Source organism: Oncorhynchus mykiss, chromosome 21 (assembly GCF_057628025.1).
Source record: "Oncorhynchus mykiss isolate SJ-2025 chromosome 21, ASM5762802v1, whole genome shotgun sequence".
Taxonomy (NCBI): domain Eukaryota; kingdom Metazoa; phylum Chordata; class Actinopteri; order Salmoniformes; family Salmonidae; genus Oncorhynchus; species Oncorhynchus mykiss.
The window spans coordinates 39,351,262-39,376,573 of NC_143042.1; the positions used below are offsets into that span (position 1 = coordinate 39,351,262).

Sequence of the window (25,312 nt, forward strand, 5' to 3'; positions counted from 1 at the left end):
CGTCGTTCAACATCTGAATTTAGAGAGAAAGGAAATAGTAACTAATGTTCTGCAACTATAATCTTGAGGGCTTTTTCCACACGTTTTGGATACGATGGCTTAATTATGCTGTATTTGCATAATCCGATATGACTGTGTATGATTTCAACAATGTTAAGTTGGGACACAATATTGGGAACAGATTTACTGACTTATAAACCTTTGGAAGTGATCAGCCGGATCAAGTGGTCCGACTGCACCCTCTCCTGGAGGTGGGCTGCAGTACAGCCACTACTGATGAGCTCACCTGAGATCAATTGACTGATTACTGTTTGTGCTCTCTTAACTTGGCATTCTTGGGCACAGGGACTATGGTGTTCTGCTTGAAACATGTAGGTATTACAGACTCGGCCAAGGACAGGTTGAAAATGTCAATGAAGAAGGATGTGTGTGTGTATATATATATATATATATGTATACACACACACAACTGAACGTGAATTTGGTCAGGTCGTCAAAGTTACACATTGCAGCTTTAATTTGTAGTGTTAAACCGTTTTTTCTCTTATCATGCCGCTAACACGCCCTCAAACACACAGCAACCTATTTACAGTTACTCTGTGGTCTGTGATGAACACAAGATGAGAATGTATCTTCACTTTTTTTAGGGCCTGTTGGCTTTGTACACAGGACCCTCTGCTCTCTTTCTTTCTCTCTGCTCTTCTCGCTCTCTCTCTCTTTCTGTTTCTCTCTTTCTGTGGTTTTCAGCCGGCTGTCTCAGAGCTCTTAGCTATACTACTTGCTCTTCAAGTTGACCATTTTAACAACAGTAAACCAACTCTTTTGATGAGGCAGCTTATCAACACATAGTCGACTGAAATCTGTGAAACACAATGAGCTATTTATTAGGTTTTTTCAACTAGATCTGTAGTCAAACACAACACAGTTTTAACAGTGAAGTATTATCATCACCTATAGGCCTAGAGGAATCTGCCTCCTCAATAACAAAATCATGGGAAGGGATTCTATCTAGCCAATACAATTGAGTGTAAGTCCTGAATTATATTTTTTCCATAGATATTTTTTAGTGAGGTGAAGTGACTGTGTGGTGATAGAAGCCCTAGTGGATGACAGTGTCATTGCATGCATCACAAATGAGTCTCTTGATGTTGACCATAGTAGCTGTAGTGATAAAGAATAAGGGATGCCAAACTAAATTTGTACAAAATCTATAAGGATAAGAATAAAATACAATCTTTGTCTGATTTAGTCCAGCCTGTGACTCTGTACAATGTGAAGATTGTCCTTCCAGAATAAGGCGTCAACAAAAATGATGCGTCCAGTTCGACCAATCACCTGTAACATTTTTTAAGCGTTGTCAGCATAGGTGGACTTTTTACACCAAAAACAGGTTGTGAGGAGGAGGACAACTTCAAAGAGGATCACACTGTGTCTGGTAATTCCACTTCTTGTAGAGATGGTTAAGTCCAACTTTTATTTCTCTCTGCTTATGAGATGTCCGCCCTTGATTTGGATGCTTGAGATATCATATGTAATAATTTACAGATACTTTGAATATGCTATGTTGTATTTTGAGTATGTAACATCAAATATACTACACTACCAAAAAAATAAACACTTAAACAACACAATGTAACTCCAAGTCACTTCTGTGAAATCAAACTGTCCACTTAGGAAGCAACACTGATTGACAATTTCACATGCTATTGTGCAAATGGAATAGACAACAGGTGGAAATTATAGGCAATTAGCAAGACACCCCCAATCAAGGAGTGGTTCTGCAGGTGGTGACCACAGACCACTTCCTATGCTTCCTGGCTGATGTTTTGGTTACTTTTGAATGCTGGCAGTGCTTTTTTATTTTATCTTTATTTAACTAGGCAAGTCAGTTAATAACAAATTCTTATTTTCAATGACGGCCTAGGAACGGTGGGTTAACTGTCTGTTCAGGGGCAGAACGACAGATTTGGACCTTGTCAGCTCGGGGATTTGAACTTGCAACCTTCTGGTTACTAGTCCAACGCTCTAACCACTAGGCTACCCTGCCGCTTTCACTCTAGTGGTAGCATGAGACAGAGTCTACAAACAAAAAAAGAGTCTACAAAAGTGGCTCAGGTAGTGCAGCTCATCCAGGATGGAACATCAATGCGAGCTGTGGCAAGAAGGTTTGCTGTGTCTGTCAGCGTAGTGTCCAGAGCATGGAGGCGCTACCAGGAGACAGGCCTGTACATCAGGAGACGTGGAGGAGGCCGTAGGAGGGCAACAACCCAGCAGCAAGACCGCTACCTCCGCCTTTGTGCAAGGAGGAGCAGGAGGAGCACTGCTAGAGCCCTGCAAAATGACCTCCAGCAGGCCAAAAATGTGCATGTTTCTGCTCAAACGGACAGAAACAGACTCCATGAGGGTAGTATGAGGGCCCGACGTCCACAGGTGGGGGTTGTGTTTACAGCCCAACACCGTGCAGGACGTTTGGCTTTTGCCAGAGAACACCAAGATTGGCAAATTCGCCACTGGCACCCTGTGCTCTTCACAGATGAAAGCAGGTTCACACTGAGCACATGTGACAGACGTGACAGAGTCTGGAGACGCCGTGGAGAACGTTCTGCTGCCTGCAGCATCCTCCAGAATGACCGGTTTGGCGGTGGGTCAGTCATGGTGTGGGGTGGCATTTCTTTGGGGGGCCGCACAGCACCTCCATGTGCTCGCCAGAGGTAGCCTGACTGCCACTAGGTACCGAGATGAGATCCTGAGACCCCTTGTGAGACCATATGCTGGTGCGGTTGGCCCTGGGTTCCTCCTAATGCAAGACAATGCTAGACCTCATGTCGCTGGAGTGTGTCAGCAGTTCCTGCAAGAGGAAGGCATTGATGCTATGGACTGGCCGGCCCGTTCCCCAGACCTGAATCCAATTGAGCACATCTGGGCATCATGTCTCGCTCCATCCACCAATGCCACGTTGCACCACAGACTGTCCAGGAGTTGGCGGATGCTTTAGTCCAGGTCTCAGTAGACCATCCGCCACCTCATCAGGAGCATGCCCAGGCGTTGTAGGGAGGTCATACAGGCACGTGGAGGCCACACACACTACTGAGCCTCATTTTGACTTGTTTTAAGGACATTACATCAAAGTTGGATCAGCCTGTAGTGTGCTTTTCCACTTTAATTTTGAGTGTGACTCCAAATCCAGACCTCCATGGGTTGATACATTTGATTTCCATTGATAATTTTTTGTGTGATTTTGTTGTCAGCACATTCAACTATGTAAAGAAAAAAGTATTCAATAAGAATATTTCATTCATTCAGATCTAGGATGTGTTATTTTAGTGTTCCCTTAATTTTTTTGAGCAGTGTATGTTGTTCATGTTCCTTAATAGATGGTAGCTTAATAGGTGGTAGCTGGTACTGAATCCTCATCCATACTTCAGGACTGTGGTCTCGTATCAGCCAACGTTGGAAACACAGTGATTGTGCACTGCTTCTATAAAGGCCACATAGCCATGCATTTCTCCTGGTACAAGCAACCCTTGGGAGATAAGCTTAAACTCTTATCAACTGTCTAAGTTTGACAGGAACACAACATTTTAACATCAGCTTAAGGATAACCCTCGGTTTTCAGTGGAAAATGGCCCAAAAAATAATCACCTAAGGATCTCAGACATGCAGCTCTCTGATTCAAGCACATACTACTGTGGAAGCACTTATGTCAACAAGGTGGAGTTTGTAGAAGGAGCCATTATCATAGTAAAATATATGTTTTTGTAAAACTGAATTTACAGATATACGGTGTAAATATGAGGTAATATCTTAATCAGATGAGATGTTTATTTAAACAATGTTGAGTTTGAACACTTTCTACAGTAATATTATAGAGATTCAATGCATTTATCGATCTTGTCAGGATAAGGGTCCAGAAACATATCTGTACTCCAGCAGCCTGTGTCTGAGTCAGTCCAGCCAGGAGACTCTGTGACTCTGAACTGTACAATAAACACTGAGACCTGTGTAGGAGAACAGTGTCTATTGGTTCAGACATGGCTCAGCAGAATCGCGTCCAGGAATCCTTCACTCTCATGGAGACAGGAATGATTAGTGTGAGAAGAGCCCTGATGCTGAGTCTCCTATACAGAGCTGTGTCTACAACCTCCCCAGAGGAACCTCCGCTTCTCTGATGCTGGGACTCACTACTGTGCAGTGGCCTCATGTGGGGAGATAATGTTTGGGAATGGAACCAAGCTGAACATTCAAGGTAAATTCCATTTAAAAAATAACCAAATCACTAACAGACACAACAGAGTTCTAAGCTAAGAGAGGCTAAAAGAGGCAACTACTCTGCGGCCATTAAACAATTGTATTTTGTCTTCTAACTCCTCATTTGTAACCACACCCTGTACCACTGAGCTGTGTGGCCTAACTGAGTTGGAGAGAGCTACAGTGGGCCTGAGGTACAGCTCACAAACGTACACTGCAGAGACTAATTGATTTACATTTCAATACATTTAATATAACTACACAGATAGAAAATAGCAAGATTTAAACTTGAATTCTAAGATTTGGCAAATCAATATTTTCAAAGATATGGACAACCAATTTTCCTCTTCCATCCTCCTCCACTTTGTCATCTTGTAGCAGCATACACTACATGGGGGTCCAGCTCCTTCTCTCTTCTCTTCTCCATCTACCTCTTCTTGGAGGTGAAATTCAGAGCTGCATAATTCAGTGTATCTGGATCTTGGTTCTGTAGATTTGCCAACATGTTATTTTCACGAGTGCTGAATTGCTTATATTTCAGTATTTAATCGTGCACTATTTACCTGTCCAGTGTTACCTGATCATTTTGTGGTTGTCTTTGAGAATCAGGTCCTGAAAATGATATAAAAGAGAGACGAGAGAATGGATCATTCTTTTTAAATGTGCACACTTACTCCTCATGAGAAAAACATCCACATTTGAAGTGTAGTTCACAGGTCGCATATTATCATGAAATGGGTTTCTACCTGCGTTGTGTCTGTTTGCGTCTTGTCTGATCTTGAGGACCAGGATGAGGATGACTATAGGTAGAACAGCAGTCACAACACCCAGGATCACAACCAGGGGAAGGAGGTACATGGTTCCATCATTATGCTCTCCTACAATACCGATAGTTCCATTACACTACCCCCCATCACAACCAGTGGGAAAAGGTTCATTGATCTATCATCCTCTCTTATCAAAACAATTCATTTAGAATCACAAGTATAAAAACCATACCCATTTAAATCTAACAACTATTAGCTTATATCGAAGATATGGGTTAAAATTGATGTTTGAAATGATTTTCACCATACAATAACAGACTAAGCATACCTTCAGGACATTGCTCTGCCTCTTTGTCAGAATCCTTGTAACCTTTTGGATGAATAGTAGAGTTTAATATTCTGACTACAATAAAAGTTGATTGAACGTTGCCTTGTTTCCAACCCTTTTATGTGCATACCTATAGCACAAACTTTCCTAGCATTCAGTTGTCACAGCTGAGAAATCGTTTAAAAGATTACCTTGAACCATCAGGACAGTCATGTTGGTGAAGATGAAATAATGATTGTACATTCCACAGAAGTACAGACCAGAATCAGCTACATCCACCTCTGTGATTTTGAGGAAGAATATTCTATTCCCAAATAACATTTCCACATGGCTGGGCTGAAAACCATTGTGATGCTGGGCATATGGGTGAGAGCTGTACATCGACGCGATGCACAGAGGCTCTGAGACGTTGACTTGTTTGAACCAAGCAACGTGCCCTGGGACTTTAAGGACATCAGTGCACTGTAGGGTGACATTATCCCCAGGGTGGACCACCACTGAGGGTGGCAGAGAGACCGAGATGACAGGGGTCAAACCTGAAAGAGAGAGAGAACAGATTTATAAGCACACATTTCTGTGAAATTATTACGGAATATACATCTGGTGTGATTTAATAAAAAGCTGTTGTTCACATGCAAAATATTTTGCACACACACATATACTACACACACACACAGTCACGACTATTTGAAAGACCAAATCTATTAAAATCTGAACTGAAGATAGTAACTTACAGAAGCTGTAGAGGACCAGAGCTGGTACACATATTCGTGCCATTCTGTGTGTACCTCCACACTGCCAGACCATTAAGGAAGGACTGAATCTTCAAATATGAGAGATGAAAGTAACTTGTAATTATGGGCGGGACATAGTGTAACAATCATATAGCTGCATACACCACAGATTGATAACAAGCTACTGGTTTTCAATTTTTGCATTTGGTTTGAGAGAGAGAATTATATTTTATCATGATCATAGAGGTTCCCAGAATGTAACATTGTAAATACTCAGAATTTATCAAATGTTTTGCAATAGACCACATTTTGTCCATTTTAAAGTAATAACCCTTGGAAAAAAGTCTGGATGAAAACAAATACTTAAAATCTGAATCTGTTTTGTCAATGATGATGCCCAGCATGGTTGGATCTAATAACTGTGTTGGTCAGGAGACACCCTGGAGTTGGTAGGTATTGGCTGGAATTGGTGGTGGTTGGCCAAAAGGGGGCACTATTCTGACTGCACTAAGTAGATCACTAAACTTAGAATCTCTTACGGTTTGCAGAAGCCATAATGGACTGTCCATCTGGCATTTCAGGCAAATGCCAGATGGACTTGTCCGTCTTTAGCCACATTGGGCCTCTATAACTTTTTTTTTGTTGCACAAAATGGTCATTATCTGGCTAATAATGAAATTCATGTAATTGACAATTTACTAACATCAGAAAACATTCATGTTCTGTACATGTCTGAAACACACTTCGAAGATTAATGTTGATGATGCAGTAGTAGCTATACATGATTGTAGCATATACAGGAAAGATAGGAATGCAAATGGAGGAGGTGTTGCTGTATATGTCCAGAGTCATGTTCGTGTTATGCTGAGAGAGGATCTGATGTCAGATGATGTGGAAGTAATATGACTACAGGTTCATCGGCCTCACGTAAAGCCTATTCTTGTTAGAAGTTTCTATAGACCACCGAGTGCTAAAAGTCCGTATTTGGACTATATGTGTGAAATGCTCAATAATATATGTAATATCAGAGGTATATTTTCTAGGTGACCTAAATATTGACTGGTTGTCATCAAACTGTCCTCTCAAAATGAAGCTTCAAGTTGTAACCGATGCCTGCAATGTGGTTCAGGTTATCAGTCAACCAGCCAGGGTATTTACTAATGTGGCAGATATCTGCTCTAAAGCAGAATCCACACCCATCAGATGTTGTTATCATAATATAATAGCTACAGTGGGGAGAACAAGTATTTGATACACTGCCGATTTTGCAGGTTACCCTACTTAACAAAGCATGTAGAGGTCTGTCATTTTTATCATAGGTACTCTTCAACTGTGAGAGACGGAATCTAAACCAAAATCCAGAAAATCACATTGTATGATTTTTAAGTAATTCATTTGCATTTTATTGCATGACATAAGTATTTGATCACCTACCAACCAGTAAGATTTCTGGCTCTCACAGACCTGTTAGTTTTTCTTTAAGAAGCCCTCCTGTTCTCCACTCATTACCTGTATTAACTGCACCTGTTTTAACTTGTTACCTGTATAAAAGACACCTGTCCACACACTCAATCAAACAGACTCCAACCTCTCCACAATGGCCAATACCAGAGAGCTGTGTAAGGACATCAGGGATAAAATTGTAAACCTGCACAAGACTGTATATGTTGAAATTCCAAGGTTCCAAAGTGTGATCATTTAAGCGATCATACAAGAGGTTTTGAAACGATTCCTATGTCTAAGATATGAAAAATATTTGCTGGTATGAGGTGTGTAATGAGGAACAACCTGATTCCACACTTGAAGCACTTGTAAAATTGCTACTTCCGGTTACTGATAGGCATGCGCTCATCAAGAAATTGACTTTTAGAACTGCCAAATCCTCATGGATAGATGACGAATTGAAAAACTCTATGGCTTAAAGGGACGAGGCAAAGGGAATAGCAAATCATTCTGATAACATAGCAGATTGGAAAACATAGCAGATTGGAAAATATACATTCAATTCAATACAGTCAATTTGTGCACACCTGCGTTGGGCCAGTGACCGAAAGGTTGCTAGATTGAATCCCAAGGTAAAAATAGGTCATTCTGCCCCTGAGCAAGGCAGTTAACCCACTGTTCTTAGGCCATCATTGTAAATACAAATGTGTTCTTAACTGACTTGACTAGTTAAATTAATTTAAATAAATACCCATCGTTAAGCACAGCTGGACTTTATCCCCACCCTGATTACTCTACCTTCTTATAGCCCTCAACAACCTCAGTCATCAGGCTGTATTGGTTTTGGTTACGTTCAGTACGCTTCTCCAAATTTGTATTTTCTTCATGTTTATTATTATTAGACTCACCTTCTGCACCTGCTGCCTGCATATACATTACAGAATACTGCCTCAGAAATTGTGGAAGCAGCAGATTACACCATCTTCAAAACGGTCGAGGAACAGGGTCATCTACTCCATGTCAGGATTTCGCCCACTGTCAACTCATGTTCTGTATGTACTCAATCCAACTCTCCCTGGCAAGCTCCAGCAGGGAAATCACTTTCAATCCCGTGCCTCAGCGGCCTCGGTCACATCTGTCCATAGACTTTTAACAGATCTCTCCCTTTCGGATGGTTTTACCATTTTTGTGGTTGTTGTTGAGTCTCCAAACCATGCTGTTTTATCCCCTTTCTGGTCCATCTACCGCTCTCAATGTTGCTGAGGCACTATTCCAGCAGGTCTTCCGACACTATGGCCTTCCGGAGGACATCGTTTATGACCGTGGTCCCCAATTCACTTCGCAGGTCTGGAAAGCATTTATGGAGAAGCTGGGGGTCAGTCTCACATCTGGGTACCGGCCTCAGTCTAACGGGCAGATGGAGAGGACCAACCAGGAGCTGGGGGGGTTCCTAAGGAGTCACTGCCAGGACTGACAGGGGGAGTGGGACCAGTTCCATCCCTGGGCGACCATAACTCACTTCGTCACACCTCCACCAGACTGACTCCCTTCCAATGCGTCCTTTGGTCAGAAGTTTACATACACTAAGTTGACTGTGTCTTTTAACAGCTTGGAAAATTCCAGAAAATGATGTCATGGCTTTAGAAGCTTCTGATAGGTTAATTGACATCATTTGAGTCAATTGAAGGTGTACCTGTGGATGTATTTCAAGGCCTACCTTCAAACTCAGTGCTTCTTTGCTTGACATCATGGGAAAATCAAAAGAAATCAGCCAAGACCTCCTCAAGTTTGGTTCATCATTGGGAGAAATTTCCAAATGTTTGAAGGTACCATAATCATCTGTGCAAACAACAGTACGCAAGTAAGCCGACAGAGATGGCCGCCTCGCTTCGTGTTCCTAGGAAACTATGCAGTTTTTTGTTTTTTTTACGTGTTATTTCTTACATTAGTACCCCAGGTCATCTTAGGTTTCATTACATACAGTCGAGAAGAAATACTGAATATAAGATCAGCGTCAACTCACCATCAGTACAACCAAGAATATGATTTTCGCGAAGCGGATTCTGTGTTCTGCCTTTCAACCAGGACAACGGAATGGATCCCAGCCGGCGACCCAAAAAAACGAGTCCGTAAAAGAGGGAAACGAGGCGGTCTTCTGGTCAGACTCCGGAGACGGGCACATCGTGCACCACTCCCTAGCATTCTTCTCGCCAATGTCCAGTCTCTTGACAACAAGGTTGATGAAATCCGAGCAAGGGTAGCATTCCAGAGGGACATCAGAGACTGTAACGTTCTTTGCTTCACGGAAACATGGCTAACTGGAGAGACGCTATCGGAGGCGGTGCAGCCAGCGGGTTTCTCCATGCATCGCGCCGACAGAAACAAACATCTTTCTGGTAAGAAGAGGGGCGGAGGCGTATGCCTTATGGCTAACGAGACGTGGTGTGATCACAGAAACATAAAGGAACTCAAATCCTTCTGTTCACCTGATTTAGAATTCCTCACAATCAAATGTCGACCGCATTATCTACCAAGACAATTCTCTTCGATTATAATCACAGCCGTATATATTCCCCCCCAAGCAGACACATCGATGGCTCTGAACAAACTTTATTTGACACTTTGCAAACTGGAATCCATACATCCTGAGGCTGCATTCATTATAGCTGGGGATTTTAACAAGGCTAGTCTGAAAACAAGACTCCCTAAATTGTATCAGCATATCGATTGCGCAACCAGGGCTGGAAAAACCTTGGATCATTGTTATTCTAACTTGTTATTCTAACTGCAGGGTCTACAGTCAATCACGGACTACAAGAAGAAAACCAGCCCAGTCACGGACCAGGATGTCTTGCTCCCAGGCAGACTAAATAACTTTTTTTCCTCGGCATACACATCACAGACAAACTGAATTGGTCCACTCACACAGACAGCATCGTGAAGAAGGCGCAGCAGCGCCTCTTCAACCTCAGGAGGCTGAAGAAATTCGAAAAAAGCACTCACAAACTTCTACAGATGCACAATCGAGAGCATCCTGGCGGGCTGTATCACCGCCTGGTACGGCAACTGCTCCGCCCACAACCGTAAGGCTCTCCAGAGTGTAGTGAGGTCTGCACAACGCATCACCGGGGGCAATCTACCTGCCCTCCAGGACACCTACACCACCCGATGTTACAGGAAGGCCATAAAGATCATCAAGGACAACAACCACCCGAGCCACTGCCTGTTCACCCCGCTATCATCCAGAAGGCGAGGTCAGTACAGGTGCATCAAAGCTGGGACCGAGAGACTGGAAAACAGCTTCTATCTCAAGGCCATCAGACTGTTAAACAGCCATCACTAACATTGAGTGGCTGCTGCCAACACACTGACTCAACTCCAGCCACTTTAATAATGGGAATTGATGGGAAATGATGTAAAATATCACTAGCCACTTTAAACAATGCTACCTAATATAATGTTTACATACCCTACATTATTCATCTCATAAGTATACGTATATACTGTACTCTATATCATCTACTGCATCCTTATGTAATACATGTATCACTAGCCACTTTAACTATGCCACTTTGTTTACATACTCATCTCATATGTATATACTGTACTCGATACCATCTACTGTATCTTGCCTATGCTGCTCTGTACCATCACTCATTCATATATCTTTATGTACATATTCTTTATCCCCTTACACTGTGTATAAGACAGTAGTTTTGGAATTGTTAGTTAGTTTACTTGTTGGTTATTACTGCATTGTCGGAACTAGAAGCACAAGCATTTCGCTACACACGCATTAACATCTGCTAACCATGTGTATGTGACAAATAAAATTTGATTTGATTTGATTTGAAGTCTAAACACCATGGGACCACACAGCCGTCATACCGCTCAGGAAGAAGATGCGTCCTGTCTCCTAGAGTTGAACATACTTTGGTGCGAAAAGTGCAAATAAATCCCAGAACAACAGCAAAGGACCTTGTGAAGATGCTGGAGGAAACAAGTAGAAAAGTATCTATATACACAGTAAAACGAGTCCTATATCGACACAACCTGAAAGGCCGCTCAGCAAGGAAGAAGACACTGCTCCAAAACCGCCATAAAAAAAAACAGACTACGGTTTGCAACTGCACATAGGGACAAGGATCGGACTTTTCAGAGAAATGTCCTTTGGTCTGATGAAACGAAAATATAATTGTTTGGCCATAATGACAATCATTATGTTTGGAGGAGAAAACCATCCAAACAGTGAGGCACGGGGGAGGCAGCATCATGTTGTGGGGTGCTTTGCTGCAGGAGGGACTGGTACACTTCACAAAATAGATGGCGTCATGAGGTAGGAAAATTATGGGGAAATATTGAAGCAACATCTCAAGACATCAGTCAGGAATTTAAAGCTTGGTCGCACATGGGTCTTTCAAAAGAACAACGACCCCAAGCATACTTCCAGAGTTGTGGCAAAATGGCTTAAGGACAATAAAGTCAAGGTATTGGAGTGGCCATCACAAAGCCATGGCCTCAATCCTATAGAAAATGTGTGAGCATAACTTAAAAAGCGTGTGCGAGCAAGGAGGCCTACAAACCTGACTCAGTTACACCAGCTCTGTCAGGAGTAATGGGCCAAAATTCACCCAACTTATTTTTGGAAGCTTGTGGAAGGCTACCTGAAACATTTCTTTCTTCCCAGTATGAGAGGTGTTGCGGGATTTATTGAATTAACAATTTTCCATAAAGTTAGAGCGAATTAAGATGGAAACTATGTAATTTATAATGTCGTAACAAAAGCCTAGGGTATCCATCAAACTAAACATCATGGCATGACTAAATGTGATGTAGTAAAGTAATTGAAATTCGTTGCATGAGAAAACAAACTATTTTGATTAAAAGGCGCAATATCAATGAATGTCAATGAATGTAGTCAATGAATGTCGATTTGACTCTTTGACTGCTAGTCTATTCATTTGGCCTGTGAGAATCATCGACGGAGTAACGCTATTTTCTTGGAATTGTCTCGGTAGTACGTTCCTGATTTTGCGACAACAGACAATTGTAAAGTGGGTTTACTTGCAGGGAGTCTTAGTCATTCAAATAGTGTTGGTGGTATAGTGGTGAGCATAGCTGCCTTCCAAGCAGTTGACCCGGGTTAGTTTCCCAGCCAATGCACTGACTAAAATCTGAGTTTCTGAGTGTAATTCAACTATTGGTATGTTTTACCTGGAAAGATACAGTCACTAGTGTTTGGTTAAGATATAAACTGAACGTTTTAAATAGGTTGTTTGGTTCAAATTGAAAGACGAATTCATTCAACTTAAATAGGGAGGCGATGTTGCCTAAATGGTCTGCGGAAATAACATTAGGAAAAAATAGGAGTCGTATTTAAATAACTGAATCAAGGAAGAGACAGTTACCTAAATCTAATAACTAAATTTGGTGTTTTACATGTTATTTTTAAAGTCTTGGACATTTCATAAGTGTGAAGCCGAAGGAGAAGAGAAAGTTGTAAAGTTTGGTTTTAATCTTACGATAGAGGTAGGGGTTATATTTTTACCCACTGGTAAAAAATAGGAGAGTTGTGTGCATTGAGATATGTTGAGCTGAAAGTGATTCAGGTGTGAGTAAGGAAACATTTTGTGATAATGTATTCTGATGATTGATTCTTGGATTTATTGTTTAGGTAACACCAGTGAATTTGAGCAGGAAGTTCATGTATTCTAACATCATAATCGGTTTCCATTATGTGGAACAATGTCAGGTCATTAAAGTTGACTGCAGTTTGACTAGTTTTTATTTTTACAGGGTCAGTGCATCATTAATCACAGTTGTGTGTGTCTAATGGCAGGGTATTCCAGACATGGGAAGCTCTTACACTGAAAGCAGATTGACTAACGGTGCTTTTCCTTGGTGTAGATTAAAATGTATGATTAATAATTTGAGGTACAGTGGAATTATCATTATTATTAGGTTTTGTTTATAGTTAATTTTTGGCTTCTGAATCGGTGTAGTATAATGAATGCTAACGAAGTGTTGTGTTTTTTCTGGGAAAATGAGTGTTTCATTGTCTCTCTTTGAAATGTTTCCTGGGACTATAATCTTGGGGAGAGTGAGTGAGATTGAGGCCGTAAACTACCAAATTGAAAAGGGCCTGGATGTTTTTGTGTGTTTTTACCTTAAGGTTTGCAAATACACACATACAACACATTTGTTATGACTATTTGTTGGTGTTTTTAAAATACTATGTCTGATTTGTTTAAAAAATAATTCCTTTGGGTTTGGTGAGTTTTCCATTTGTTTTAGTGCCAAAGCATCTTATAGGGGCACGCACGCACATGGAATTTTTTATTTTCTGAGTTTTAATTAAACGTGAATTCTTTTGATAAAGAAATGTTCTGGGAACCTGGGATACAATATGTAGGAAATGTTTGACAATTTAAAAAATTTTTGTCTAACATAGTAAGAAACTTTTCTTTGAAGGGTTTGTATGACCTATGACCTCTGTCATGACTTTCCATTGTGGCTTGATCACCCTCATTGGAAAGCCATTTGGATAATGAATTTAAGGTAATTTTTAATACTGTTTTCTTGGAAATTTGTGTAATTTGTGTAATTGATAAATGTGATGGAGTTTATAGTTCTTAGCCATATTAACTAAGGGTAGGCGGCTGTAAGTGTCACGACTTCCGCCGAGGTTGGCTCTCCTGCCTGTTCGGGCGGTGCTCGGCGGTCGTCGTCACCGTCCTACTAGCCACCACCGATCCCTTTTTCGTTTGTCTGTTGGTTTTGTCTTATTAGTTTCACCTGTGTGTATTTTAGTTTAATTAACGTCCTTATATGTAGTAGGTTGTCCCGCCCTTGTTTTGTGCGGGATTGTTTTGGATTCATGTATTTTGGGTTAATACGTGTGTGTTATTTTCTCCGATAATATTTTGATCCTGTGTTGGATTATTTCACCCTGCATATTTGGGTTGACCGTGTTTGGTTTTCGGAGAATAAATAACTATCGACTCACTGTAACCTGCTCTCTGCGCCTGATTCCACCCACCTTGATATTACGTGACAGAATCCCGCACCACCCATGGAATCAGCAGGAGCAGCCGCGTCTCCTCTCCCATCGATGGAGGAGAGAGTCCTCCACCACACCAGCGTGCTTCATCGGATTGGTTCTGCCATGGACCAAATGATGGAGAGGATGGATCGATGGGAGAGGAGTGGTCTTCCCACATCATCGCTAGCACCCCCTTCTCCAGCACCTCCTGTTCCTGCGACCACATCGGGCTCCGGGGCTCTTCGGTTGACACTCCCACGGGAGTATGACGGAACGGCGGCTGGGTGCCAGGGTTTCCTCCTTCAACTGGAACTATACCTGGCTACCGTGCGTCCTGCTCCCTCTGGAGAGGAGAGTGTGAGCGCCCTCGTCTCCTGCTTGACTGGGCGAGCCCTCGAGTGGGCCAACGCAGTGTGGAATGGTCCGGACTCGGCGAGGGATAATTACCCAGAGTTCACCCGCCGATTCCGAGCTGTTTTTGACCATCCACCAGAGGGTCGGGCGGCGGGTGAACAGCTGTTCCACCTGCGGCAGGAGACGAGGAGCGCACAGGACTTCGCTCTGGAGTTCAGGACCTTGGCCGCAGGAGCAGGATGGAACGACAGGGCCTTGGTCGATCATTTCAGATGCAGTCTCAGGGAGGACGTCCGCAGGGAGCTGGCATGTCGGGACACCACCTGCACACTGGATGAGCTCATTGACTTGGCTATCCGTCTCGACAATCTGCTGGCTGCCCGCGGGCGTTCGGATCAGGCCCTGTCGTTTCCACTTCCCAGCCCTCCTGCCCCTATCCCTATGGAATTAGGAGGGGCAGCTTCGAGGGGGACCGGAGGAGGAGTGTCCTCCTGCACCAGTTGTGGTCGACGAGGGCACACGTCAGACCGGTGCTGGAGGAACTCGTCTGGGAGTCGGGATGGCAGGCGGAGCACTGCTCGATCACCCCAGGTGAGTAAGCACCAGACTCACCCAGAGCCTCCTGTCGGTCATGTGTATGTATTGACTTCTTTCCCTGGGTTTTTTCCCTCTCTACAGCATAAGGCGCTAGTCGATTCAGGCGCAGCTGGGAATTTCATGGATCGTGGGCTTGCGTTAAGGCTAGGGATTCCCCTGGTGTCGTTAGACCAACCCTTCCCCGTGCACTCCTTAGATAGCCGACCATTAGGGTCAGGAGTGATTAGGGAGGCTACGGTGCCACTGGACATGGTAACGCAGGGGGATCATAAGGAGCAGATTAGTCTGTTCCTTATAGATTCACCTGCGTTTCCAGTGGTGTTGGGGGTTCCCTGGTTAGCTCAACACAATCCGGTGATTTCCTGGCGACAAGGGGCTCTTAAGGGGTGGTCAGAGGAGTGTTCAGGTAGGTGTAGAGGAGTTGCCGTTGGTGCGACTACGGTGGAGAGTCCAGACCAAGTCTCCACCGTGCGCATTCCCTCTGAATATGCCGATTTGGCTATCGCCTTCAGTAAAAGGAAGGCGACCCAATTACCACCTCATCGTCGAGAGGACTGCGTGATAAACCTTCTGGAGAACGCTGCACTTCCTAGGAGTCACGTGTATCCATTGTCCCAGGAGGAGACGGTAGCGATGGAAACATACGTTGCTGAATCGCTGAGACAGGGGTACATTCGGCCCTCCGCATCACCCGTCTCCTCAAGCTTCTTTTTTGTGAAGAAGAAGGATGGAGGTCTGCGTCCGTGCATTGATTATAGAGGTCTAAATTCCATCACAGTGGGGTTTAGTTACCCACTACCTCTCATCGCTACGGCGGTGGAATCATTTCACGGGGCGCGCTTCTTCACAAAACTGGACCTGAGGAGCGCGTATAATCTGGTGCGTATCCGGGGAGGAGATGAGTGGAAAACTGCATACATACCCCAAGCGACTTACAGCTGTAATCGCAGCAAAAGGTGGCGCTACAAAGTATTAACTTAAGGGGGCTGAATAATTTTGCACGCACAATTTTTCAGTTTTTGATTTGTTAAAAAAGTTTGAAATATCCAATAAATGTCGTTCCACTTCATGATTGTGTCCCACTTGTTGTTGATTCTTCACAAAAAAATACAGTTTTATATCTTTATGTTTGAAGCCTGAAATGTGGCAAAAGGTCGCAAAGTTCAAGGGGGCCGAATACTTTCGCAAGGCACTGTATATATACAGAACAGCAAAGCCCCCAATCTTTTATAGACAGAATCCTGACATGACAGACCAAGCAGGACTCTCTCAGCCAATCATGACTAGCCTGGATAATTTATTTCTCTCTGTATAGCTCAGAGCTCATAACTGAACATCTTTATTCATATTAACAGATCCAATACAAGTTTTTAAATAATGTTCACATGTTCAAGAAGGCATTTCTGCAACAACAACAAATATATATATATTTATTTATACAGTGCATTCGGAAAGTATTTACACCCCTTGACTTTTTCCAGATTTTGTTACTTTGCAGTCTTATGCTAAAATGGATTAAATATAACATTTTCCTCATGAATTCACACACATTACCCTATAACGACAAAGTGAAAATAGGTTTTTAGAAATGTTAGCAAATTTGTTACAAATAAAAAACAGAAACAACTTATATACATAAGTATTCAGACCCTTTGCGATGAGACTCAAAATTGAGCTCAGGTGCATCCTGTTTCCATTGATCATCCTTGGGATGTTTCTACAACTTGATTGGATTCCACCTGTGGTAAATTCAATTGATTGGACATGATTTGGAAAGGTACACACCTGTCTATATAAGGTCACACAGTTGACAGTGCATGTCAGAGCAAAAACCAAGCCATGAGGTTTAGGCACAGATCTGGGGAAGATTACCACACATTTCAGCAGTATTGATGGTCCCCAAGAACACAGTTGACTCCATCATTCTTACATGGAAGAAGTTTGGAACCACCAAGACTTTTCTTAGAGCTGGCCGCCCGTCCAAACTGAGCAATCGAGAAGGAGAAGGGCCTTGGTCAAGGAGGTGACCAAGAACCCGATTGTCACTCTGACAGAACTCCAAAGCACTCCTCTGTGGAGATGGGAGAACCTTCCAGAAGGACAACTATTTCTGCAGCACTCCACCAATTAGGCTTTTATGCAAGAGTGGCCAGACGGAAGCCACTTTTCAGTAAAAGGCACATGACAGCCCAATTAGAGTTTGCCAAAAGGCACCTAAAACACATGAGAAACAAGATTCTCTGGTCTGATGAAACCTATATTGAACTCTTTGGCCTGAATGCCAAGCATTACATCTGGAGGAAACCTGGCACCATCCCTACGGTGAAGCATGGTGGTGGCATCATCACCACCATGTTTTTCAGCGGAAGGGATTGGTTAGTCAGGATCGAGGGAAAAATGTACGACACAAAGTACAGAGAGATCCTTGATGAAATCCTGCTGCAGAGCACTCAGGACCTCAGGACCTTGGCACACAGCCAAGACAACACAGGACAAGTTCGGGACAAGTCTCTGAATGTCCTTGAGTGGCCCAGCCAGAGCTCGGACTTGAACCCGATCTAACATCTCTGGAGTGACCTGAAAATAGCTGTGCAGCGACGCTCCCCTTCCAACTTGACAGAGCTTGAGCGGATCTGAAGAGAAGAATGGGAGAAACTCTCCAAATACAAGTGTGCCAAGCTTGTAGCGTCATTCCAAAGAAGACTCGAGGCTGTAATCACTGCCAAAGGTGATTCAACAAAGTACTGAGTAAAGGGTCTGAATACTTGTGTAAATGTGATATTTCAGTTTTGTATTTTTTTAAACATATGCTAACATTTCTAAAAACCTGTTTTTGCTTTGTCATTATGGGTTATTGTGTGTAGATTGGAGAGGGGGAAAAGCAATTGAATCAATTTTAGAATAAGGCTGTAACTGTCATGTTCTGACCTTAGTTCCTTTGTTTTGTCTTGGTTTTAGTATGGTCAGGGCGTGAGTTGGGGTGGGCAGTCTATGTGCGTTTTCTATGATTTGGCATTTCTGTGTTTGGCCTGGTATGGTTCTCAATCAGAGGCAGATGTCGTTAGTTGTCTCTGATTGAGAATCATACTTAGGTAGCCTTTTCCCACCTGTGTGTCGTGGGTGATTATTTTCTGTTCTGTGTTTTATTTCACCATTCAGGACTGTTCGTTTGTCGTTTTTTTAATTTTTATTTCAGTGTTCACTCTTCTTATTAAAAAACAAGATGAACACTTACCACGCTGCACTTTGGTAGTCTCCTTCATACGACGACAGTTACAGTAACCTTACAAAATGTGGAAAAAGTGTGAATACTTTCTGAATGCACTGTATTTTTCCAAACAGCCCTATTTTGACAGGAACGCCTCAGTTCCTGTCACTGGTCACATTTAAATTCCACACTATGAGGTTGGAATAATACTGTGTAATTGTGAAAATTATATAATGCCCTTTTAGTGTAAGAGCTGTTTAAGCTGTTTTAAATGTCAGCCAGTTTTGGTGGGATGGAGCTTTGTCCTGCCTGGTGACATCACCAGGCTGTGAGTTAGGTAATAGATCAATACAAGAAAGAGAGTTCCTGACCTCTCCACCAAATAACAGCTAGTTTTCAGTCCCCACTAAGACTGCTCCCAGACAGTCCTAGCAATATTATTCTGAGAAATGTACTTTGATATGAAGCTATTTTTGTTTATTTTCATTGTAAACCATCAAAGTAAGGTACTTAATTAATTGTTATCCTTCAATTATTGTATATTGAGATAAAAATGGCTGCATTGGACCCTGAGACGACAGAGATTTTCATGAAGAGAAAGAGTTATTAATATGATACTTTTTTCCCCTGAAAAGTGAGAGAAAATGTACATTGTATTCTTGTTGAATGATTTATGGTATGGGAAATGCTTTTAGCTTGTTTTTTTGTATTCTTCAAACACTCTATACTCTACACCTTAATTGAGCAGCTGGGGTCTGGTGTTTTCGCCCAGATTAACAGATGAAGAGTGGTGTGAAAAGAGCTCGTGGTTTTGATGCACTGAGATGAGAGGTGCGGTGAGAACAGAATGCCAGTCTTCCTGTAGTGCAGGGTGCCCGTCTTCAGCAGAGAAAGATGCATGTTAAGCCCCTTATTTATGACCCCCCCTCCGCCTCAAATCACCTACGCATTTACACTTACATACTTAAATATTTTGCCAATTTAAAAAAAAGAGACTCAACTACTAGATGCTTCACCAACTACATACACTACCTGAGGGCCATCTCATCTCTCCCTGTTAGTCTGTGAGAGGCCCAGGGATGTTCACCTCAGCAGGTCTCACACAACACTGAGTTGCTCCTCCTCACTGGCCCCTCCTCTACCTCTGACCCGTATTCTCCTTAAAAGGCGACTAGCTGCTTCTCAGAATAGGGGGCTGTGATCAGTGCAAAGTAAAAACAGGAAATACTAAAAGGACGAATAATATCATGAGAATGACAATTTTGATTTAACTCTTTATTTGTCTTTATAAGTGACTAATACAATACAATACAATTGTCACCTGCTGGGTACTTTGCCCTTTAAAGCCACCTTATTATAAATAACTAAATCACTAATATACACAACATAGATCTAAGTTAAAAGAGGCCAGAAGAAGCACCTACTCCTCTGCGGCCATTAAACGGTTGCATTTTGACTTCTAACGCTTCCTCTCTAACTACACCCTTACTAGTGGAGTCTTTTGTTTAGACATGTAGCTAGCTAGCTAGCTAAACAATGAACCATTATGCCAACTCATAACGTTACTACCCTGCATGAATCTACAGCCAGCTAACTTTAGCGAGCTAGCTAACAGTACGCTTTAACTTGCAATGAAAAATGACTTTCTGACAATTAGAAACGTATAATATCTGACAAAATAGCTAGCTGGACTCTCTTACCCGTATACATGGATGAATGCTTCTCCCTTTCTGTCATGGATGCCATGGTTGCCCTTAGTTTGAAGATGTAATCCAGAGACAGGTGCTTTATACAACAGCCTTCAGTGTAAGTTGACTGAGAACACTTTCTCATTTACAGCAATGATCTGGGGAATAGTTACAGGGAGAGGAATGAGCCAATTGGAAGCTGGGGATGATTCATTGGCCATTATGGTATGAGGGGCCAGATTGGGAATTTAACCAAGACACCAGGGTTAACACCCCTACTCTTACAATAAGTGCCATGGGATCTTTAGTGACCACAGAGAGTCAGGACACCCGTTTAACATCTCATCCAAAAGACTGCACCCTACATAGGGAAATGTCCCCAATCACTGCCCTGTGGAATTTTAATATTTTATTTTAGACCAGAAGAAAGAGTGCTCCCTACAGGCCCTCCAACACCACTTCTGTCTGCATCTTGTCTCCCATCCAAAGACCGACTAGAGACAACTCTACTTAACTTCAGAGGAAACAGCAGTGGGATGCAGGGTAGTATGCTTCTGGCCCTAAATCAAACCGTATTTGCAGGATAATTTCTTGGTTCTCTTTGAGAATGTCTTTGAGTCTGCTGTATCATCAGTCCTGCTTCGAACAGTGACCTGTGAAGTTATATGAAATTCCTGAATAAACCCTATAGGTGTACCTTGACTCAAATGTGTGAAAAGGTCCTCTACAGATGTCAGCTAATGCCCATTTTTTGCTGTTTGTACTTCATTGTCTAAGTGCATCAATCACAGTGAGACAGTGATGACCTGATATTATTAGTTATTGGCTCTGGTCATGAGCTAAAATGGTTAGGGCTATACAGCTATGGTCAAGGTTAGGGCTCTGGTTAACGTTAGGGATAGGGTTAGGGAGAATGGGATTGGGCTCTGAGGTAGAGGAGGCACCATTGAGCAACACATCACTTCCTGTGGAATGAGTGACAGGAAGGAGCAGCTCGGTGATGAGTGAGACCTGCTGAGTTGAACATCACTGGGCCTCTCATAGACTAACACCGGGGGATGACATGGCCTTTATTCTCTCTCTCTCTCTCTCTCTCTCTCTCTCTCTCTCTCTCTCTCTCTCTCTCTCTCTCTCTCTCTCTCTCTCTCTCTCTCTCTCTCTCTCTCTCTCTCTCTCTCTCTCTCTCTCTCTCTCTCTCTCGCTCTCTCTCTCTCTCTCTCTCTCTCTCTCTCTCTCGATTTGCAGTCCACCTGCCAACACATCAGTAAGGTTGGTTAAGCATTTGAGTGTACATGTGTGATTTTAGGGGGATTGGAGATAAGGGGATGTGAGACAGAGACACTGACCAACCGTCATTTTCCATTGCGGTAGACTTAACATGCATCATTCTCTCTCTCTCTCTGCTAAAGACAAAAATACCTGCACCACAGGAAGACTGGCCTTCAGTTCTCAACGCTCACCACACCTCTCAGTGCATCAAAACCACACATGTTCTTTTCACACCTCTCTTCATCTGTTCATCTGTATGATAAACTCTAAAGCAGACCCCTGCTGCTCAATTAGATGTTCAAAATATAAATTTTTAAAATACCAAGAATATAAAAGTATTTCCCGTACTATAAAGCATTCAAAAAGACCACAAAGTACAGATACCTTGTAACTTGACAACAAAAAAAGTATCATTTATTTATCGATTTGCCAACTCTTTCCCTTCATGAAAAACAACTTCAGTCAGTATCAATGTTCACAGTGATATTTGTTAATGCTTATACACAGTGCTTAAGTTGTAAATCGGGACATGCCGGGGCTCTGAAGTACAGGAACGGGTAAAAGAAAAGTATCTTTGTAGTAAAGCAGTTAATGCATATCATCACATTTGCGCAGTGGCATAGAGCAAGTAGAGGTGCTAACAGAAGTTGCAAACATGGGAAGAATTTTGCCTGTTGGAAGTTGATCAAATATTTTGGTAGCCTACGTCAGTTCAGCTAAACTTAGGGTATGACAAAGTGGGGTGGGGGGGATTTTTTTCCTACACCATTTATAAACTCTAAATGACTATTTGGAGAACAGCAAAAACAAATGACCCCAGGAATACAATGTCAAACACTGTATTATATACTCAATCTTATCATAAATTGACTTAAACCTTGTGGAACAGCACATACAGTGCAATGTGAAATAGATGCATAATGCACGCTATCAAGTCACAACAAGGCCGACATCCATAGTTTGGTGAAGATATATTTTCACCATAAAATTGCACCTTTATATTTAAAGGATTTCATGCATCTAGAATCACATTTCTCAATCACTTTTACAAAGCAGACAGTTCTGAACAATGCGAACCTGAGCGCCTAATCAGAAACGTTTCCTACGTTACCTACTCTGCTGACACGGACAACTACTTTTCGCTCAATTGGTAGAGACAGATTACTCTTTTTAATGTGTTCTCTTTTCTCATTCTCTTTCTGAAATATGTATTTCTTTTACGATTGTATTTTGAAATAATGCTAGATAGGCCTAGGCTTATATAACAGCTTTTCACTGACTACCACGACTCAACAATAAGCAATTTGTTAGGCTGTTTGTCTTGCCACGTACACTGTTCAAATTGCACGCTTAAAACAATCCACAGACCATTTTCTAAATAAGATGATACTCTGTGGCCAAATCATGCTCTCTGGTGTTGTGTTTTGAATGATTTTATTTAATTCCGTGTAGGCACGAGTAATTATATAGATAATTAGCTAAATGTGACATCAAAATCAAAGCTATCAGTGAACTTCCTAAAAGGCTGACCAGCAAATCAAACTGTCTGGCACTGTCTCTGTTTTCTTAAAGTGAGAGAAAGGTGCACTGGCTGGCAGATTCTCCCCTAGCGATGCTCCGATGCTCCGGATGGTCCTAAAGCCTGCCAGGCAAAATGCTAAACATCTGTTGTATTTGAATCAGGATTAGAATGATTTTAGTCTACTTTTTTTGTAGCCTACTTTTACATGTTTAACTGTGATACCCTGCCATACCCAACAGGCCGTGTACGTTGGGATTTGGTGAAGCAAGTAACTACATATACTCTACTGACATTGGCCTTAGCTTTATCTATTTCCTGGTGGTGTAGATGATGATGAAGATGGTCAGACAGCAGAGGAGAACTCCAGTTCTTATGATGGAGAGAAGGACCAGGATTCTCATCTGTGGATCAGCAACTGAAATAGCAAGTATTCTCTGGCTAGAAAACACTCTATTTCCTGGTGGTGTAGATGATGATGAAGATGGTCAGACAGCAGAGGAGAACTCCAGTTCTTATGATGGAGAGAAGGACCAGGATTCTCATCTGTGGATCAGCAACTGAAATAGCAAGTATTCTCTGGCTAGGTTACTATGCGATGCAGTTGCACTTTATTTCCATTTTGTGGTACTTTTATGATATAGCATATTAATTAATTTACAAAAGATTGTCACTTAAAAAAAACATACCTTCTTCACAGTGCTCTGTTTGGTCCTTTTCAGAATCTTTGTGACCTTTTGGACGATTAGGAGAGACAAATATTCCCGCTGTTATTCCCACCGTAGTACGATAGATAGTATTATATTTCCAACATTTTCTCAATAATATCTCTGATAGCTCAAATACATGTTAGTGCAGTTGGAGTCACAACAGACAAGTTATTGAAAAGATTACCTTGGACCTTCAGAACAGTCACATTGGTGAAGATGATGTATTTATCAAACATTCCACAGAAGTAAACACCAGAATCAGCTACATCCACCTCTGTGATTTTGAGGAAAATTTTTCTATGGCTGATGAACATTTCCATATGGCTGGGCTGAAAACCATTATGACGTTGGACAGTTGGCTCAGAGCTGTACATAGACGCGATGCATATGGGCTCTGAACCGTTGTCTTGCTTGAACCAGCCAACATGTCCTGGAGCACCAGTGACATCCGTGCAGTGAAAAGTGACATTATCTCCAGGTTGGGCTACCACTGAGGGAGGAGGAAAGGCAGACACAACAGGGGTCAGACCTTAAAAAGAGAAAACAAAGGTTTAGAAACATTTCCAAACATAGAACTTTCTGTTCACTCATGCACTACTATACCTAAACCTAGTCTTAACTATGAATCACAAACTCGTAATGACTTAGATAACTTACACAAGCCGTAGATGACAAGAGCTGATAAATTTATGTGTACCATTCTGTGTTTAGATCTACACTGTCAGACCATGAAGGAAGGACTACATCTTGAGATGAATGTAATTTGTGATTAGGGGCGGGACATGGTGTGAGAGCCATAGCTGCATACAATGACCAGAGATAATTATTGTTATACCACTCCACTGATTTTCCACTTGAACATTTGGTTTGAGAGAGAGAGAATGATAAGATATTAGTTATAGACTTTAGTTTATCATCATAGAGGTTCCTAGAATTGAACATTTTAAGTTGGTCAAATCACATTTAAATAAAGGGTCTGGATTACAGTAAATATAAAAATCTGTTTTCACAGTGAACAATTGGGTCTAATCATTCTATTGGGCATTCCCCCTGGGGTGGATTACAATTGGCTGGAGTTGATTGTTGTTAACCAATAGGTGTCTCTCCTCTGACTGCACCAAGTAGATCACTGAACTGAAGAACTCATGCGGTTGGCAGGATAATTGTTTTTAGTCACACTATAGTATACCTTAAAGGTATTCTAAGCTTTTCTGCATTATATTTGATCATAGAAGATAAACACAGCACTGTCAGCCCAACAGGACGCTCAGGTCTGTCTATCTGGCCTCTTGGATTCCTGGTTGAAATTCTACTTGAGAATGTAACTTGTTATGATCAAGATCATAATGATAACAACCAAAACAAATGTTATGTAGTTCAGCAAACAGGTTTGATTCTATTGAGA

At 42.1% G+C, this 25,312-nt stretch overlaps 1 protein-coding gene and 1 pseudogene across 1 annotated transcript; one reads left to right on the plus strand and one right to left on the minus strand.

Annotated features, from left to right (window-relative positions):
• Positions 1-128: 128 nt before the first annotated feature.
• LOC149973232 (uncharacterized) lies at positions 129-4,712 on the plus strand (annotated as a pseudogene).
• Positions 3,904-24,607, minus strand: LOC118942805 (uncharacterized). Its single transcript, XM_090213372.1, has 4 exons — positions 24,565-24,607; positions 24,092-24,436; positions 5,535-5,879; positions 3,904-5,126 (listed from the first exon to the last, which is right to left on the minus strand). Exons 1-4 carry the CDS (start codon positions 24,605-24,607, stop codon positions 4,822-4,824), a joined length of 1,038 nt encoding a protein of 345 aa, XP_090069498.1. The 3' UTR covers positions 3,904-4,821.
• Between the last annotated feature and the right edge of the window lie 705 nt (positions 24,608-25,312).

What these genes read in the sequence shown, in the direction of transcription:
- LOC118942805 (XM_090213372.1), bottom strand. Translation starts at nt 24,607, where the DNA reads ATGGTACACATAAATTTATCAGCTCTTGTCATCTACGGCTTGT. An exon ending in TCTTGTCATCTACGGCTTGT is followed by an intron (nt 24,437 to 24,564) that starts GTAAGTTATCTA and finishes TCTCTTTTTAAG; the next exon opens with GTCTGACCCCTGTTGTGTCT. An exon ending in GACTGTTCTGAAGGTCCAAG is followed by an intron (nt 5,880 to 24,091) that starts GTAATCTTTTCA and finishes TCTCTCTTTCAG; the next exon opens with GTTTGACCCCTGTCATCTCG.